Here is a 19512-nt window from a genome sequence, read left to right on the forward strand (position 1 = left end):
CACACAGAGATTGACATTCATGTACCCTTTAGTAAAACAGAAATTAAATGTTTAATAAAAATAGCTGTCAGAAAGATATGGCAAGAGAGATGGGTTAAAGGTAATAAAGGGCGACATTTGTATAATATATATAAACAAGTAGGACATGTCAGAAATGCTTATGGTAACAGAAGGGATGATACAGTTATATCTCGATCGAGAATTGGACACTCTGCTCTTAATAAATCACTCCAGATGATAGGAAGACATGAAACTGGTCAGTGTAATCATTGTGGACTTCCAGAAACGGTAGAACATGTGTTGATTAACTGTAGGGCATATGAAAGGGAAAGAATACAGCTAAAAGAGGAATTAAAAACTGCTGGCATTAATTCTATGACATTACATAATATGTTAAACAGTTGTCATAAAGGTTATAAAGCTCTTATTAATTATTTGAAAAGAATAAAGGTATATAATAAAATATAGGTAGAGGAAAAAAAAATATTTTTTATTTTTTATTTATTTTTATTTTTTTGGAATTAGCGTTTCCATTGATATCATCGCCTCACACTCCATCCGAGTAGGTGGCGGAATATGCACCAAAAGCTGGTTTGCCGACCGGCATAAAACATCAAAAGAAGAAGAAGAAGAATCCAAATTTGTAACAATATTGGTTACACTCTTCTCCGAAAGTACAAGATGTCACGCTACATCCTAAGATACAAAAGCTTAAAGGTATACATCTTTGTATTATTTATATATTAGTACCTTTTGAAACGATACCGCCCCAGTGACAGTTTTGTAGGCTACCTTTTTTTTCTAAGGGTGTACATTTCTCAAGTTAATTTCACTGACAATATAAATGACCGGTTTGACAACTAAACGCTGCCTGCATTGCCTGCTTTCACTAAATGCACTTCCTTCTTTTCAATCACTTGCAGAGATGCTGAAGACGGTTACTTTCTCGCTACTTTTGAGCGCATTTGCCAGTGTTTTATCGGCAGGTAAGTCAGTACTTTTTGATATACAGTGATTTACATAAATAAATATCGTTCTTAACGTTTCCTACAATGTGCTTTCCAACGAGGTTTTGATAAGCGAATGGTCTTATTGAGGTCGAAAGCATTAAGGAAATAGTTAAGAATAAACGTGTCGTGCAAATTTACAATCATGTGAAATTCAGACTGGCTGAAGCGCAATGCGGTGAGACAGCATCGATGTAAGGTTAGTTGTGGTTGTTGTTCTTTTAAGCGAATGAATGAGCTACGAACCGATGCATGAGCTGATTATAAGCATTTGGAATGATCCAGTGATTTGACTGAGAGCAGAATATAACTTACATCAGAGAAGAAAAGCCAAAAAACAAATTGTCTTGGTTTTATAAGTGTCAGCAAAACGCGTAATATGCGCATACATAGGACTACTGGAATGTTTTTTTACAGCGTGTCACGCGGGGTTGTTATGGATCACGTGTTGACGTATAAGCGTCATGACGTAAAGACCCGACCATTTCTGGAGCAACACGATAGAAATATTTAAGAAAATATTTTGTTTACTCATGTCAACAAAAATTCAGTCAACTATTTTACTAACCAACCACGCCCTGAAAAAAAAAAAAAAAAAAAAAAAAAAAAAAAAAACGGGTTATCAAACCTTTGTGACCATGTGATGTCATTTTCTTCTGTGGTATTTTGAACACACTACAGTAAATGTCCTCTTCATTTTTCGGTATTTGATCTTAAGTGACCTATTGTCAAGGATTATTATTAGTTGCCCACAATAAACTATGTTGGGTTCATTGTTATGGTTTACAATAATTTTATAATTCAAAATAATTTTGTGCTGTATTTAAATCAAATAAATTCAATTAAATAAATTCAAAATTTTATAAATGTAACAGCTCGCTATGATTCAATGTAGATTTTCTTTCTGCTCATTGCTCACTATATATAGATATATGATATTCTCTAGATTATAGATTAATGTTTCCACAATGTTTCAAGTTCAACACATGCCCCTTCCATCACAACACGACTTCATCTAGAGTTCATCTAGAGTTCCGTGATTGTCAGGCATGTGCTTTGAACTCGTAATTACTATATTTCTGACTCCACCTGAAAGACGTAAGTCTGCTTGGCTACATCCTAAAGGTTTCCGCTCTGTGGGCATGGCATTAGAGTACAATTAAAAGTGTGGGAAACAGGGAACACCTGGATTCACTACAAAACAATCGTATAAGCTTAATAAATCGTATAAGCTTAATTAAAGCTTAATCCCATTTCCTTGTATTCCCAGCAGAAGTGTTTCGGTTCTCTTCTTATTATGGGAATCACATGGTTCTGCAGAAGGCCCCAGCCAAAGCAGTCGTGTGGGGATTTGGACAGACAGGTGCCAAGGTTGTGGTGTCATTGTCAGGATCTAACAATGTCTCTACTACTGTTATCAATGGTAAGTATCAGTTAAACAAATGAAATTTTCCAGTGAAGTCTGCTTGAAAGGAAGAGTTCACCCACCAATGTATATTCTGTTATTTACTCAGACTCTCGTCAATTCAAACCTTCTATGACTTAGGTTCTCCTGTGAAAAAGTGATCATTTAATTCATATCCATTTGAAAGAATTCAATACAATAACAGTGCATTCTGACTTTAATGTCTCACAGGTATTTGGCGCACAACTCTCGAACCTGTGGAGGTCGGTGATCCCTACAACTTGACTGCATCTCAGAGTATAACTAACAGCTCAATCACACTCACAGATGTGCTATTTGGAGACACCTGGTTATGTAGCGGACAAAGTAACATGGCATTCACTGTTGGCCAAGTAAGTGAATATCTCTTAACTCAAAGTCTTTGATATGCTTATTCCTCTATTTTCATATGTGTTGTAATAGACATGAATGTCACTTGTTTTTCGAAAGGTGATTAATGCAACAGAGGAGTTGGCCTTGGCTTCCAAGTTCCCTGATGTGAGGATCTTCCAGGCTGCTTTGGCGCATAGTGATGAGGAACTAATTGATCTGGCAGGAGTGGAAGTTCCTTGGTCCCGACCAACAGCAGGTATGGAATATGGTCTGAAACACAAGCGAAATTTTTGCATTCCTGTTTTATCTTAAGGGTGTTGTCAAACCTATTTTTGTCTCCAGAGGAAAGTGAAAAACTGTTAGTAAAATTTATGCATAAAATACCTTTTCCTGAAGAAATAAGCAGCTGTTATTGTTGTCTTTTTGTGTTCATTGTTAGAATTGCTTGGCGGAAAGCAATTCAGCCATTTCTCTGCAGTTTGCTGGCTCTTTGGTCGCTATCTCTACAAAACACTGAAGTATCCAATAGGGCTAGTACACTCAAGTTGGGGAGGCACACCTGTGGAGGCCTGGTCATCCCCAAGGGCACTTCACAAGTGTGGATTGATGAAAAGGTACAATGCAATAACATAATACTTAATCATGTTTTCTATTAAGATTTCTATTTCAAATAAATGCTGTTCTTTTAAACTTTCTATTCTACAAAGAATCCTGAAAAAATCGTTTTCACAAAAATATTAAGCAGCACTGTTTTCAACATCTGATAATCAAATCAGTATATGAGAATGAATTCTGAAACATCATATCGCACTGAGAACTGGATTAATGACTGCTAAAAATGTATGCCATCACAGGAATAAAAGCCATTTTTAATATATTAGAAATATTACACAACATTACTATTTTTACTGTAGGCAGCCAAATAAGCATAAAAGACTTCCCTTTTGGTGCAGTACAGTAGTTGAATTGCTTCTCGTTTTACATGTTTAACTTCTGTACCTGAATTTCCTGCACTATTCCCCTTAGTGTTTTACCTGTACAAAGTTACTTCATGGAGGGTGCCTCTACTAATTGGAACAGTTCAGTGCTCTGGAATGCCATGATTCATCCATTACTCAACATGACCATAACAGGAGCCATATGGTACCAAGGTATTAATTCTCAAGTGAAGATTTATAGCACTGTATATCAATTACAACATGCAAAGACTTGCTATTTTTACTTTGCTTTTTATCTCAGGTGAGGCTAATGCAAACTATAACAGAGATAAATACAACTGCTCTTTCCCTGTGATGATTGACGACTGGAGGATGGCTTTCCATGAAGGCTCAGATGGCCAGACTCCACTAGGCTTCCCATTTGGATTTGTACAGGTGCCACTGAATAGTCAGAAATAGATCTTAACAATACTTTTGACAAGACCCATGTATCATCAATACTTAAACATCAAATTGTACTTCCATTGTATCTCTAGCTAAGCACATATCTCAAAAACAATTCAAAAGATGGGTTCAGAGAAATACGCTGGCATCAGACCGCAGACTATGGCTATGCCCCTAATGAGCGCATGAAGAACACCTTCATGGCGCTTGCTATTGACTTACCTGATGATAGGTCTCCCTGGGGCAGGTGAGGAGGAGCACAAACTGTAGTTAAAGTGTTATTCAAAAAGTTTAATGGAAGTGCTTAACTCTAACATGCTGATTTGCTTGTTTTGGTGGGGGGTGGGTGGGTGGGGGGTATAATAGTATCCACCCGGAGGATAAACAGGATGTGGCATACAGACTTGTGCTTGGGGCAAGAGCTGTTGCCTATGGGGAGAAAAATGTATCTTTCCAAGGACCTTTCCCTACTCATGCCTTTCTCGAACAGGATTTCATTTACATTGTGTTCAATCAGGGTATTGAACAGGGTATAGCTATTACCAATGATCGTTTTTTTGAGGTAAGATCACCTTCACATACGTTCATTCAATTTGAAAATTATGATTTTCAAAAATATAGTTTTGAAGTTTGAAGTGAAAATGCTTCTTTTGAACTGACTTTGACTAACTGATAATGTTTTAATTTGTATCTTTTTTACCATAGATCTGCTGCTCTGAGGATAAGGCGTGTGGATCAGATGGCAAATGGTTTCATGTTGACATTGTAAAACATGGCTTATATTATGTCATTGTATCTACACCACAATGTCCAGCTGCTAATATTACTGCAGTGCGTTATCTCTGGACAGACTGGCCTTGTCAGCTTAAAGCCTGCCCTATCTACAGCTCTGATGGACTCTTACCTGCACCACCATTCATCCTGGCCATAACTAAACAGTGACCAACAATAGTATACTGAAACATCAAGTTTAGAAAACGACTCTTAATATCATATAGCAGTGATTTCAATCCTGGTCCTGGGGGCCACTGCACATTTGGTATGCCTCTATTATCTGACACGCTCAGTTTGGTTGATAAAGCTCTCTGCTGATGAGTCAATGATCTGAATCAAGTGTGTAAGGAAGACATACAAAATATGGGTCTTTAGGACCAGGATTAAAAACCACTGCCATATAGTGTGCAAAAATAATTATATGAATGTGTAAAATGTACAAAATATGTATTGAGAGAGATTTTGATTGTACTTCTGTAAATCTTTTTGAGTGACATAAGCTAAATGTTTGTAATTTGAACTCTCTAATGGGAGATCTGTTTTCCACCAATTTCCACCCCAGTTTAATCAGTTTACACTTTACTGTAGATGTGCCCTTTTGTAAAAGGTTACAATAAGTTTACTTTTTATGTGACATAACATTGAACATTTTGTATTGTCAGGCTTAGTTTTATTGTCTGAGGTCAGACATCCCACCCTGCAAAAACTAATTTCAGGGAGGTAGTACCACCCCCAACAGCGTTTCCTGTCTCAAATGGCTAAAATAAATGGTAATGCAACTCTTATGCATGCAGTTCATTTACAAACATTCCTTGTTCTGTGATGTGGCTTGCTTTGCCGCTTTGAGCATTTTACTGGATGGCTCATTGTCATAGCAGTCTGTGTCAATGACTTTATTCATTTTGCATGAAATAAGAGATAACTGTTTGGTCTACTTAGCACACATGTGACCAATCATCAGAGAGTGCTCATTCGATTGCAATTCAAAACTTACTGTCATGGCCGTAGCCAGGGTTTGAAAATTAGTGAGGTGAGACAGAGATGTAGATGTTTGTGAAACGTGATTTCTGTTCTGAAAGGAAGAACACTGGAAAATTTATTGCATTGTTAATATTTATTATAGATTAGGGGTGGATCATTTTATCATTTTTACAATCCATATTACTGTTAAAGTTTTCATTAATAATCACTACTCTATGATAACTTTGTCTGGTGCTCTTATGGATGTTTTTAGTATTGTAGTGAATTTGTAGGTGGTTGTAATTTATATTGATTATTTTTTTTATTTTTATAGTGTTTGTGTATTTCATTTCATTCTGTAACCTACTTGTTCTACAGATCTGAGTACTAGTGTCAAATGCTACTGTTTTTGATGATGTTTCTAATAGATAATATCATGATATTTTTTTGCATTGCCTTACTGAATGTGCTATCCTGTCAGCAGTAACATGTCCATGGGTTCTTTTGCTAACTGCTTACCAAATATGGGCTCAATGACCACACATGGCTTTATGTGGCTTTAAAAGGAAGGAATCTGGCTGATTTGAGACTTGGGTTAAAACTGAGGCAATTTCTCCTTCACTGTAATGAGTGTAGAGTTTAAAGAAAATAATGTTTAGATATTATATAACACATTCCACATTTTCCTGAATCATCTGTATTGATCATTTCTAAAATTGCTCATTTTTTTTAATGAAATTATTCTATTATTACTAATATTAGGCTAATTTTCAAAGTTATGCTGTGAAGGTTTAACATTCACATAACATGATTTACATAATACAGTTTTATTCTCGCTGGTCAGGTATGTCCAGAACACAGCTTGAGTAACAAATTATCTTTTTCTGCCAGTCCTCTTGTAAACATAGGCCTACGAAGTCTGACAAGCAGCACCAAGCAGGATGGAGGACCCCACTGAAAGCGTATTTTTTTGTATAATTTTGGTCTTTGTGGTGAATTTTTAGTCTTTGAACAGACTACATCTGGTGTGTTTGAAATGTACTGTTCTGCATGCCAAGTTAATTTTCTGTTACAAATCCGTGGGATTTGTCCCTTGGCCTTTACCAAATATAAAAATGTAGCATATTTTTTAGATGTGCCAGTATCGCCACCTAATGGCCAGTACATTAAACCATGTTTTTTTTATGTTCTGCATATTTCACAGAAAGGTGACACTGGCATAAAAGCGCTCACATATCACATATATTGCTTTTCTCAAAAGTTATTCGTTTTGCAGCAGTTATTTAACATATAAATATATGTATGTATATATATATATATATATATATATATATATATATATATATATATATATATATATATATATATATATACACATTAATAGCTACTGTAACTATGTATTGCTCATTAAACATTAAGGTGTTTAGTTACCTGTATAGCGCAAATATCTTATCAAATATGCTGCTCACAGCTTCACAAAGAACCACAAGCACTTTTTTTACTACCAAAACTCTATATATGATAACAACCAGATTGATCACAGTTACTAAACTGAATATAAGTGATATATAGTAGCTAACCAATTTATTATATCCATATATATTATTTGCACTTTTCAAATATCTTAAAACAGCCTAAAACGCCTATAAAGTAGGCTACATACATTTAAATTGTAATGTTTATGATCCAGAGTGCGCTCCCTGTGGGAGACTTTAAATTCTCAAATACAATGCAAATCCACGAGCCCCTCCAGTTGTTTCTTCAGCACAACGATCTGAGAGCGCGTGCGCATGGATGTAAACTAGCGGCCTTTTCCACTTGGTGACCGACGTTTATGTTTTCTATCAAGAAAACTCACACTGTACATATTGTAAACCTAAACAGGTAATGTTAATTCATTTAATTCTAGAAGTAGCAAAAGAGATTTGGTGACGGTCATATCGCTTCATTGTCATTTGTTGTAAAATATACCCAGCTAGCACGCTAGCGTTAGCGGCTCCGCCAGCGTTTAATAACATAATATATAATCTGACGTGAGCTGTAAATCTTAATACTGCATTAAGTGTGCACGCCCTGAGTAGTTTATAGTCTTTAATGTGCGTTCAAAATAACATTAGGAATAATGATCAGAATTGACATGTATGTGAAGTTAGCCTGAGAGGCTTTAGCCACTTGGCTATCAACGTTACGTTTTCTTTCTTCATTTTGTTACTGTGTAGTTAAATATGTGTTATTATGCACTTAAAAATGTAAAGGCCAAGCGTTTCAACCATTATTATACAGTTTTGATGCTGTTTATGTAGCAAACGCAATCCTCTTTTACTTAGAAGCTGGCCGTGTTAAACTTTTTTAATTAAGGTTAGTTAATATGTAACCTATAAACAACTTTTCCTGCGAGTGTTTGGACACTTACTACTAGTTTCGTTAACAATATGCTAATTGTATTGCACATTGATTGACACATGACACAAGTTCATTACATGCAGTGGGGAAATCTATACAGTATAAAATATTTAAGCATAATGTATTTGGCATGTGTTTTCCCAAATATACTTTTCTGTAAGTGTAAAGATGAATTCAAATTCAGAATGGCACTATATGTGGCAGCTAGTGTGTTAGGTTGGTTGATTTGTCCTCTTTGTGTCCCATAGCAGCAGCCCTGCCCCGACGCACCCCAACCCCAAGCGGAGCCGTCATGTGGCAGGAGGCCCGCAAACATGAGCGCAAACTGCGCGGGATGATGGTGGACTACAAGCGGCGTGGGGAGAGACGCAGAGAGTTCTATGAGAAAATCGTAAGTTGACAAATAAAAGTCTACTGACCTTGACTGCACTTTCATTCTTTGTTTTTTGAGCACAGCTTAATCTTGGTCCTGGACAGAAGTTTTAAATGGACAATCCCACTTCTCTCATTCTGTGTAGAAAAAGGATCCAGCCCAGTTCCTGCAGGTTCATGGCCGGGCATACAAAATCCACCTGGATTCAGCTGTGGCCCTGGCAGCTGAGAGTCCCCTCAACATGTATGTAACTAGCATTTGGATCAGTGATTTGGGAAGAAAACTAATTGTGATTTTTCTGGAGAAAAAAAAAGGTTTACTGTGCACAATGTATTATATATCAGTATGGTTTTATAATAATAATAATTATTATTATTGCTACAATATAAAATTAGTAAATTAATAAAAAGAAATATAACTCTTGAAACATATAAAATATATATATATTATTTTTTGTTACAACTGGAAAATTGCAAGACTGATATTTTTGGCAATGTTCATTATTTTAAACATTGCATCATCAAATGTATTTTTGGATGGAATGTAAAAGCTTAAATCTGAAACATACAGCACATATAATTATTTAATGAAATCACAGCCTTTGCAATCTGAGAAATGAAGAAATCCTTTATCGGAATTTTGATTTTATTTCAATTAATCATGCTGCCTTACTTCTCACACCAACATATAAAGCCCATCTAAAGGTTTTTATCTTGAAATCTGTCACAACTTGATCTTTTGTCTAAACAGGATGCCTTGGCAAGGAGATACCAGCAACATGATTGATAGGTTTGATGTCAGGGCACACCTGGACTACATCCCCACCTATACACCACCTCTCCTCAACACTACGTGAGTAGTCTGATCTTAATGCATCTTTCATGTAGCAAAATATATAATAGATTACTTTGATTACTAAGAAAAAGGTAGGATGCTGTCTTTTCAAAACAGTGGGATAGTGTGGTTTAATTTCCTGTCTGTTTCTAAGTTTTAACCCTCTGTTATTTCTCGCTTGGGGGACAAGAAACTTTTTTTAAAATAACTACATATTCTATATTTTGTCCAGTAATATTTATTTTCTAATATTTTCTGTTTTAAGGGAACTTCAGGCTAGACAATATTCATTTCTAAATTATGCACAATTTATTTCTGTTAAAAGAAATCATATTATGAATATAATAAAAATTCCAATTTTCAATTAATAAGCAAATGCATTTAAAATCCAATGAATGGAAGGCAGATTGGCGCCATTGGGTAGGAGAAATAAAAAAAAATCATATTTAATACCATAGATATAGGGATGTATGTTCTCTAAATGCTTATAAGGGTATATATAGCAATAACATACTTTTTGGTAGTTTTAGAATTTGAATATATATTTAGACAAGTTTGATGACTACTTCAGTGAGGGGGGGAAAAATAGCTTTTTTTGCAATAACATACTTTTGGGGGGGGGGTCCCCATTCATATACTATGGTGATGGTTATTTGTCACAAATTATTATATTATGTGTTCATATAGCAAGTGCCACTAATATCACCAACTTTTGTACTGTTCTGATGAAACAATACAATTGAATTCCAAACAATAATGTGCAGTAAAAAATGACCCACCAGGGTTTAAAGAAGTTTTCATAAAATTATGCTTAAGTGGTTTCTGCTTTGTGTCATTTTTGAGTAAGTTCATTGTTTCTGTCACAGCACCCCAGAGCAGGAATCAGAAGAAAGGAAGTGCAATTATGAGCGCTATAGAGGTCTGGTGCAGAATGACTTTGCGAACAGTGAGTTTTTTTTTTTTTTTTATTAATACAGTTCAATTTTGACCCTTATAATGTTATTGATGATTTTGGAAGAATCCACAAAAAATATTCTTTTCATGTTGTAGTCTCTGAAGAGCAGTGTTTGTACCAGATCTATGTGGAAGAGCTCTACGGTGGCCTACAGAAACCAAATGAGGATGAAAAGAAAAAGTATGAACTTGTGCATCAGTACTTAAAACATATGTGGCTAGAAGTGCATTCTGTTAGAAGGATCACATCATGATTTTTTCACTATTAGACTCGCTGAGAAGAAAGCTCAGATTGGTTATACATATGAAGATAGCACAGTGACCGAAGCAGATGAACAGATGGAGAAGGGAAATGAGGATGACTCCGAAAACAGCGAGTCTGAGGAAGATGAAGTCATCCCTGACATCGGTGCGTTTCTTCAAACTCTGAACACTTCCTATTAGGATAATTCATTTCTATAATGTAAAACACTTTAGAAATGTGGTTTACTTGAATATAGAAGGTGTGTGTGAATGCTTTCCCAATTTGTAGATGTTGAGGTGGATGTAGATGAACTGAATCCAGAGCAGGTGACGGAGATTAACAAGATGGCCACCACTTACGGCATGGCGGATGGAGACTTTGTATGGTTCGTTCGCTCATTCTTTAACTAAAATTCACAGCTTGAGTGTATTTGGAACTTAAGATCTAAATGAATGCACTGTAATGCTCTTGTACTTTTTCTACAAACGTGATATTTAAAATAGTTAAAAGTAGTTAAAATCCAGTCTGTCTTTGTGGCAGGATGTTGAGGAAGGACAAGGAGGAAGTGGAGGCCATTAAACATGCAAAAGCACTGGAGGCAGAGAAGGCCATGTACTCTGTATGGGCAGAATCTTATTAACCTCCTCCCTCCCATTCAAGATGTTTGTGTTTGATTATTATTATTTGTAATAATAATGTTGTTCTGTTTCCATCAGGGCCGGCGGTCTCGCAGACAGCGAAGAGAGTTTAGAGAGAAGTATATGAAAGGCAGGCAGATCAGCCCACCCAGGTAACAGCCTATACAATATCAGTATCAAGATCAAGATAAGCAATGATGTTTTTTTCTACTCAATAAAAAAAGTCTAACATAGTGGTGTCTTATAGTGTTACTTATATTTAGTCTCTCTTTTTTTTTTTTTTTTGGTTCCGCTGACCACTACCCAATTAACTGGCTTTAAAATTTAGTGTACAGGTGCATCTCAATAAATTAGAATGTCGTGGAAAAGTTCATTTATTTCAGTAATTCAACTCAAATTGTGAAACTTGTATTAAAGACTGAAGTACTTTAAGTCTTTGGTTTTTTTAATTGTGATGATTTTGGCTCACATTTAACAAAAACCCTCAACAAATTAAAATATGGTGACATGCCAATCAATTAATCAACTCAAAACACCTGCAAAGGTGACCATGGTGTTGGTGTTCTTGACTGGCCAGCAAACTCACCAGACCTGAACCCCAGAGAGAATCTATGGGGTACTGTCAAGAGGAAAAGTGAGAAACAAGAGACCAAAAAATGCAGATGAGCTGGAGGCCACTGTCAAAGAAACCTGGTCTTCCATACCACCTCAGCAGTGCCACAAACTGATCACCTCCATGCCATGCCGAATTGAGGCAATAATTAAAGCAAAAGGAACCCCTACCAAGTATTGAGTACATGTACAGTAAATGAACATACTTTCCAACAATTTACTAAAAATGTTTTTTTTATATATATATTGGTCTCATGAAGTATTCTAATTTGTTGAGATTGTGAATTGGTGGGTTTTTGTTAAATGTGAGCCAAAATCATCACAATTAAAAGAACCAAAGACTTAAACTACTTCAGTCAGTGTGCATTGAATTTATTTAATAAACAAGTTTCACAATTTGAGTTGAATTACTGAAATAAATTAACTTTTTTACATTCTAATTTATTGAGATGCACCTGTATGTATATGTTATAATGTGCAACAGTTACATATTGCTGATTATTTTGATTGAAAATTGGTTAACTGATTTGAATTCAATATGTACATTTCAAAAACAGCTATGCCAGAAGAGACAGTCCTACATACGACCCCTACAAACGGTAAGTGTTCATGGATTGCTACTTTGCACATTAATTTTGAATGATGTATACATAATGTAATATAAAGCACCAAAATCATTGAAATTTAGGTTTCCCCAATATTGAATTTTTGACCAATACCTTTAAACAAATTTTTTCATGTTGCTGATAACCAATAAATAGACGATATTAAAAAGTCAATAGTATTTTGTCTAAATAAATTGAAAATCTAAAGTTTTAAAGAAAAAATTGAAGTTTTATTCATATTTATAATGATTAGTTTTGAGTGTTAGATGATGGCAAAGGTAATCTAAATAATAAACAGGCACAATACAGTATGACCAAAAATGATAGAATTTGTTTTTTTTATTATTATTATTAAACATATTACAACGGCATACACTACCTTTCAAAGGTTTGGGATCAATGAGTTTTTTTAAATCATACGTTTATCAAAAGTGACAGTAAATTATATTTATTATGTTACTAAAGATCTCTATTTCAAAGAATTTTTTTTTTTTTTCTATTCATCCTAAAAATGGTTTCCATGAAAATATAAAGCAGCAACTGTTTTCAACATTAATACTAATAAGAAATGTTTATGGGGCACAAAATCAGAATATTGGAATGATTTCTGAAGGATCAGGTGACAATAAAGATTGGAGTAATGGCCCCAAACTTTTAAACAGTAAAGTACATCATGTATTAATAGGAGTGTTTCTTACTACGGTTTTCTTTCTTTTTTGTTTCAGGCCAGAGTCCGACTCAAGTTCAGAGTCACGCTCTCGTTCTCGAACCCCAGGCAATGATAAGATCACTTTCATCACCAGCTTCGGGGGCAGTGATGAAGAGGGAGCCTCAGCCGCACAAGCCCCACCTGCAGCGGCGTCAAGCCACACCTCCTCCAACACCGCAGGTCATAGCAGGGGCTCCCGGTCGGTAACTTCCCCTTTCTACTTAATGGCTCCTTAGTGGCTTTTTTCTTCATTTATTCATAAGCGCGTTCAGCTGTGTTAGCATGTAAGCCAGAGAACTGCCACAGGTTGAGTTTATATGATTAATGATATTTTTAAATAGTTGAGAGACCAACCAAACCATTGTATGAGTTGCCTATTTAGCCTGTTGATTATTGCTTGTGGCATATTCAGGGTTAAAAACAGTATGGGATAATTAACTGGAAGCTCTTTGGCTTGTCTTGTGATTTATTGTTTTTTTTTTTTAAATAATTTGCTCATATAACATATCACATTGTGTTTTTCTTTTAGCCGAAGACGGTCTTCCTCCAGCCACTCTTCCTTTTCCTCTCGCTCCTCTTCGCATCGGTCCTCACGCTCATCCTCACGCTCCCGCCGGAGTCGTCGTTCTCGTGGGGGCAGGGACCGGGACAGCCGTTACTCCAGGTCTCGATCTCGCTCTCGCCGGCGGTCTGACTCCCGTTCATGGCAACGCAGTGGAGGAGTTGGTTCGAGGAGACGATACGACAGGACTAGGTCTCGTTCCACAGATCGGGGTAGAGACCGAAACCGTGAAAGAGACAGAGACCGGGACAGGGGGAGGCGGTACACAGGCCGCAGACGAACCAGGCAAGAGATCTTGCTAAAGCTATTCAAACCCTTGAAGATGCTTTGATTTTAAAAAGAAAAATAAGGGTTTTCTTTAGTGAAATTGATTGGAAGAATTACTCTCTCCCTCAGGTCTCGCTCACGTTCTCATTCGGGTGATCGTTACCGGCATCGGAGTCGCAGCTCAGCATACAGGAGGGGCGGGAGCATCAGTCAGAGCCCCTCCCACTCACCTGCTGCAAGCCGCAGCCTTTCCCCCTCTTCCCATTCTGCTCTGCCTGCATCTGCTTCTGCAGACAAACTGAGAAAGTAAGTTGCAACACACCTATAAGCGCTAAAAATACTCTTTACCTCCTTGATATCAAAAAGTCAAAGATGTGATTTCCCAACCGAGAAATATGACCCATGTTAATTCCATGAGTTTGAGAAAAAGAAATTCATGCTTTTTCAAAAAATTTTATTTTAATAAAATGTATTTGAAATTCAAATAAGTTTTATTTTAAAAATAAAATGTGAGTAAAATTGGCATTGGCAGGTTATGAAACGTTACTTTTGGCAGTTTTTGCATTGGTTTTGAGAATGCAGAGATTAAAGTTTTCTGTCGATACAACGGATTTCAGTCAATTGGAAAAAATAAGGGCAAAAGAAGCATGTAGCACATTGTTGGTGTTCTGCCGTCACACCAAAAATCATCCCCACCACTGCTGCAGCTTCTCACTGACAACATAACACTGCTCGCATCATTCACCATCGGTTTATTAGCAGAGAACACACAGCAGAACTTGAATTTCGGTGCAGGATTGTGGCTATTAATAACAATTATGCTCATTCCCACAGGTTCTGCGATTATAGTCTAGAGTGACGTAATAGTTGCATGAATTCCAATATGATTGTTCAGTCTGTGGTTGCATTGCAAAACACAAAAAAAATTGAGCTTAGAAATTTGTGGATCAAATATGATACTGTATCAAATATGATACAGTAGAGTTTATAGGGTTAAAAAGTAGTTTTATTACAATTTTACTTTTGTAAAATAAAGGTAGTAGTAGTAGCAGTAGTAATAGTATTTATTTTTATTATTATCATTTTCATTAATATTACTTAGGGCTGGGCGATATATCGCATGTGATTGTCACGCGCATTTCGTCAGTAAAGCCGGTTCCCTGATTACCGCTAAATCACCATCACCTGCTTTCAAATGGAGCAGCATTTAATAGACAGAGCCGTAGATCACTGACAAGCTACGCAATATCGCGTTCATTATCGCAGATGAATCGCCTTCTATAATGAACGCGATATTGCGTAGCTTGTCAGTGATCTACGGCTTTGTTTAGTTTAGTTGAGTTGCATTTTATAGAGGGTGATGTTTTTTTAGCGGTAATCAGGGAACCGGCTTTACTGACGAAATGCGCATGACAATTGCATGCGATATATCGCCCAGCCCTAATATTACTGTCCTATGCCCCAGAAGTGACTACTGACCAAAAATTCTGTATCATTTTTTTTTCCTCCCCCAGGCCTGAAACTCCGGGTGGTAAAGAGACTGGAGCTGCCAAAGTCAGTAAGAATTTGATATATCTCGAATTTGTTGCTAAAGACTCCGCCTCCCTCACCCCTGACAGGCTGATGCAGTTAACAATCAGGCTGGGGCTCCTGCCCATCTCTTGGCTCTTCAAAGAGCCCTTGTTCTCATTTGAAATGTGTTTTTGATTGGCTGTCCACTTGGTGATCAGCTGCCCTCTATTTGCAGAATGCAGTGGTCTTTTGAAGAGCAGACATATCTGAGCTTACCCAACTCACCTTTTTGCCTTTTTGTTTTGTAAGAAAGAGGCAGGAAGTGACCAGCTCTACCTCTAAAGGACCCAGATATTTTTGTGTGCTCTTTGGAAGTGCTATAGATTTGTCTTCTGTTTAGGGAAATGATACATGTACTTCTCATTTATCTTACTAAGTATTATCTGAATGATGGGTTGTTGAGAGACACCTGTGAATGAACGTGAGCTGATGAAAGGAAAACTTCAAAGGAATAAAGGTTCTTAGCAGGTTTGCTCAGCAGTTAAATAGCTCAGGTGTTGCTTCTGCTCTGGACTTGTCAAGACAGGCAGAGCAACTTCACACACACAAACACACCTGCATAAGTCAATACAGATCGTCCTTGTGTGTAAAGGTTGAACAGCTTCGAGGCAGCACCTTCTGAAATGGCTACAGTAGCTGCCATTTTATAACCGTTCCATCGAGTTGACGTACCTGACCTGGTGAGAAGAAGAGTCGACATAGCGCTGGCTGCCTCCATTTGTCTGTTCACACTTTGCCATATCCCTACAAATACATCTATAACATAAACATCACAGGCATTTCTTTCAAACAGGACCGTCTGCTGCAGTTCAACATGCAGCATATAAATGATCTGTATGTAGTTAACACTCTCGTCCTTCTGCATGACATGACACAAGTTTAAGCTAGTAAAACAGATCCCTTGTTGTCAGCCACTGTTCTTTGCATAAACTTTTTCATCGTACTTCTTCTAAAGTCACTGTGTCCATTGCAGCCCAAGATGACACCACAAGAGAAGCTCAAACTCCGTATGCAGAAGGCTCTAAACAAGCAATGTGAGTTACTATCTCAGGCATCCAGGAACCATCTTATTCCATATTTATTCTAGGCATACACCGTATATTGGTACCATATCAGTTAGCATTATTTTTATATTTATATTTCTTGTGCATTCTCATTTCTGTCGGTTCTTACCTTTGACATCAATTAATGCTCAAAAGATTTAATAGCACAAATGGTTTTAAAACACTGGTTAATGCAATCTTTAGCAAGTCTCAAAATGAAAATAATGCATCTTTTACATTGCTATTCAAAAGTATTCTTTCCTTTTTGTTTATATACAGTAGTCAGCATTTAAAGTGGATCAAAAAAGTTATTGTCTTCGGACAACTTTGAACTTTTCTGATCCACTTCAAATGTTGACTACTGTATGTGTGTGTAGAAATTAATAATTTGCATTAACTGTTACTTTTGAATCCTGAAAAAAAATGCATTACAGTTTCTACAAAAATATTAAGCAGCACAGCTGTTTTCAACAATGATAATAAATGTTTGTTTTTTTAGCACCAAATCAGCATAATTTTTAAAGGATCTTGTGACACTGAAGACTGGAGAGGATCTCTTTTTAAGGATCCTGTGGCTGCTCAGCTTTGCCATCACAGGAATAAATTACAAATTCAAAACTTGTTTTAAAGAAATCTCTTATGTTCACCAAGGCTGCACCTTTATTTGACCAACATGCAGTAAAATAGTAATATTGTGAAATATTATTGAATTATTATTGTTTTCTATTATAAAAACTCAAAATATATTTGTGTTTTAAAATATAAATTATTCCTGTGATTGCAAAGCTGTATTTTCAGCAGCCTGGAGTTATTTAGTAAATGATCCTGAGGGTCATTTTTAATTTTTCAGAAATCATTTTAATGCGTTTCTGTTCATCTTAATATTTTTGTGGTAACTGATACTTTTTAGAAAGTTCAAAAGAACAGCTTTTTAATGGAAATCTTTAGTAGTATTATAAAAGTCTTTAATGTCACTTTCGGTCATAAATTAGAAATTTGTAACATATTTATTTATTACTAACAGTAGTGTATATACCACTTTCCTAAGCAGCATATGTTATGTAAAATAAAAGCCTGTTGACCCTGCCTCAACTTCTGCTTTCACCTTCATCAGCCAAGGCGGATAAGAAGGCAGCACAAGCCAAGATCCAGCAACAAGAGAACAAGCGACAGGTAAAAGTGTGGGTGTACAGTTGGTATGCGAGTAGGAGGGGTGATTCCAGGTAGTTTTTTTACTTTAACGCTCATGTATTTCCTCCTCTAATCGCAGGAACGAGAAGGAGTTCTTCGCGCAATGGCACGGAAAATACGCATGAAGTGAGTCCGAGCATGTATATACTTGTGCAGTATGTTCATGTGGGACCTGTCCTATCGGTTTGTAAAGAAGCGGATACAGTTTGGTCATTGTTTGGTCTTGTTTGTAGCGGGGAGGGAGGGCGGAGGGAGAGAGAGATGGATGGGTGGGAGAGTATGTATGTAAGTGTGAGTCGCTCTCCCTCAATGAATAATACGGTGAGTTTATTCCTGAGCCTCCAACCAAAAAATCCCCTCCTCTTATAGAGATACAGTCCTATTATTCACATTATGAAAGAACTGAAGCGAGACTCTTTCTGTGGATTGAATTGTTTTTAGTTTTTTTGGTAGTGATAGAATTCTATAGATATACAATGTGGAAACAATTAAGACACATGCAAAAACTTACTCATGAAGAAGATTCTAATCATAAATCTTGAACACCCCACAGGTCGGGACTACAGCTCATCCAGAAGGTATGCTGAAACCAGTCTGGACCAGCCACGCTTGTCCATTTCATCTAAACTGTTGTACTAGCTCATTTCAAACATTTCCACTGTCTTCCTCAACAGGAGATCACGCTCAAGATCACGGAGTCCTCATTACCGGTACTGAAGAATCGGCTGATAAAACAGTCAAGCCCATAAGACGGCAAACAGAATGGTGACCATGATGGCAAGAGTTTACTCAGAAGTTTGGGGAAAATATCAATAAAATGAATTTCACTCACTTCAGCTTCTCTTTTACATCTTCTAAACTGGATCCAGTGGAAACCAATCATTTCTAAAATGTGAAAAGTAACACCATCGTGCTCTGAAAACACATTTCACCTCCCATTCATGATATTAGGGTTGATACACAGGGTTGCCAGGAATTATTTGAGCTGCTAGGATTCTTCTAATAAGCTTTACAGATTATTTGGAGTCGAACTGTGTTGAATTGTGTGACATAAGTGGGATGAACCTTATGCTCTTCCTTGTGTCTTATACCCCAATTAAAGAGAGAGTTGACCTAAAAAAAATGCTAATTCTGTCATTTACTCACCCTTGCCTTGATCCAAACACATACAACTGACTTTCAGGAAATGCGTCATTCTGCCTAATGTCTGCTTTTGTGTTCTATGGAAGAAAAACAAGATGAGTGAAGGTGATTAAAATAATTGTTTTTTTGGAGGGGGGGGGGGGGGTGCATCTGCCCATTTTACCTCATCATTGTATATACAGTAGTCCCTTCATGTAAGAGTGATGAAATTTCTTTCACAGAAAATACGTTTTCTTTTTCACTCGACAATGTAAATGTCTGGTGGTTCTTTCTTGTATTAGGATCACAGGTTTTGACATTGAAATAAAAAGCTAATCATGAATGAAAAAAAATTACTTTGGCTTGAGTGTTTTACTCGATTACATAGAAAACAAAAACGCATTTATTATTTTATGTTATATATAAATTTATTTTGGCGTAACAACCGCCAGATGGCGCGCTTCACTATTAGAAACACGTGTG

General features: G+C 36.6%; 2 protein-coding genes across 6 annotated transcripts; both read left to right on the forward strand.

Annotated features, from left to right (window-relative positions):
- The first annotated feature begins 564 nt into the window (after window positions 1–564).
- siae (sialic acid acetylesterase) lies at window positions 565–5725 on the forward strand. 3 transcript variants are annotated; one of them, XM_042743884.1, is made up of 11 exons: window positions 565–717; window positions 924–986; window positions 2278–2430; window positions 2644–2804; window positions 2902–3040; window positions 3224–3398; window positions 3811–3935; window positions 4024–4157; window positions 4259–4413; window positions 4533–4728; window positions 4872–5725. In XM_042743884.1, the coding sequence occupies exons 2-11, from the start codon at window positions 926–928 to the stop codon at window positions 5106–5108; spliced, it is 1536 nt and encodes a 511-aa protein (XP_042599818.1). In that variant the 5' UTR covers window positions 565–717; window positions 924–925; the 3' UTR covers window positions 5109–5725. The 3 variants fall into 3 exon arrangements, with proteins under 3 accessions (XP_042599818.1, XP_042599819.1, XP_042599820.1); XM_042743885.1 differs by having other exon boundaries at window positions 2281–2430; XM_042743886.1 differs by lacking the exons at window positions 4259–4413; window positions 4533–4728.
- Window positions 5726–7644: 1919 nt separating this feature from the next.
- On the forward strand, window positions 7645–19385 carry LOC109072994 (CLK4-associating serine/arginine rich protein). 3 transcript variants are annotated; one of them, XM_042743890.1, is made up of 21 exons: window positions 7645–7784; window positions 8552–8694; window positions 8822–8919; window positions 9427–9528; window positions 10377–10456; window positions 10561–10645; window positions 10734–10873; window positions 10997–11093; window positions 11249–11327; window positions 11425–11498; window positions 12516–12557; window positions 13289–13471; window positions 13802–14119; window positions 14231–14407; window positions 15616–15655; window positions 16647–16707; window positions 17831–17889; window positions 17987–18033; window positions 18129–18220; window positions 18452–18485; window positions 18582–19385. In XM_042743890.1, the coding sequence occupies exons 2-21, from the start codon at window positions 8596–8598 to the stop codon at window positions 18622–18624; spliced, it is 1950 nt and encodes a 649-aa protein (XP_042599824.1). In that variant the 5' UTR covers window positions 7645–7784; window positions 8552–8595; the 3' UTR covers window positions 18625–19385. The 3 variants fall into 3 exon arrangements, with proteins under 3 accessions (XP_042599824.1, XP_042599822.1, XP_042599823.1); XM_042743888.1 differs by lacking the exons at window positions 18452–18485; window positions 18582–19385 and having other exon boundaries at window positions 8555–8694; window positions 17987–18140; XM_042743889.1 differs by lacking the exons at window positions 18129–18220; window positions 18452–18485; window positions 18582–19385 and having other exon boundaries at window positions 15616–15659; window positions 17987–18123.
- Window positions 19386–19512: the final 127 nt, after the last annotated feature.

Source organism: Cyprinus carpio, chromosome B18 (genome assembly GCF_018340385.1).
Source record: "Cyprinus carpio isolate SPL01 chromosome B18, ASM1834038v1, whole genome shotgun sequence".
In the NCBI taxonomy this organism is placed as follows: domain Eukaryota; kingdom Metazoa; phylum Chordata; class Actinopteri; order Cypriniformes; family Cyprinidae; genus Cyprinus; species Cyprinus carpio.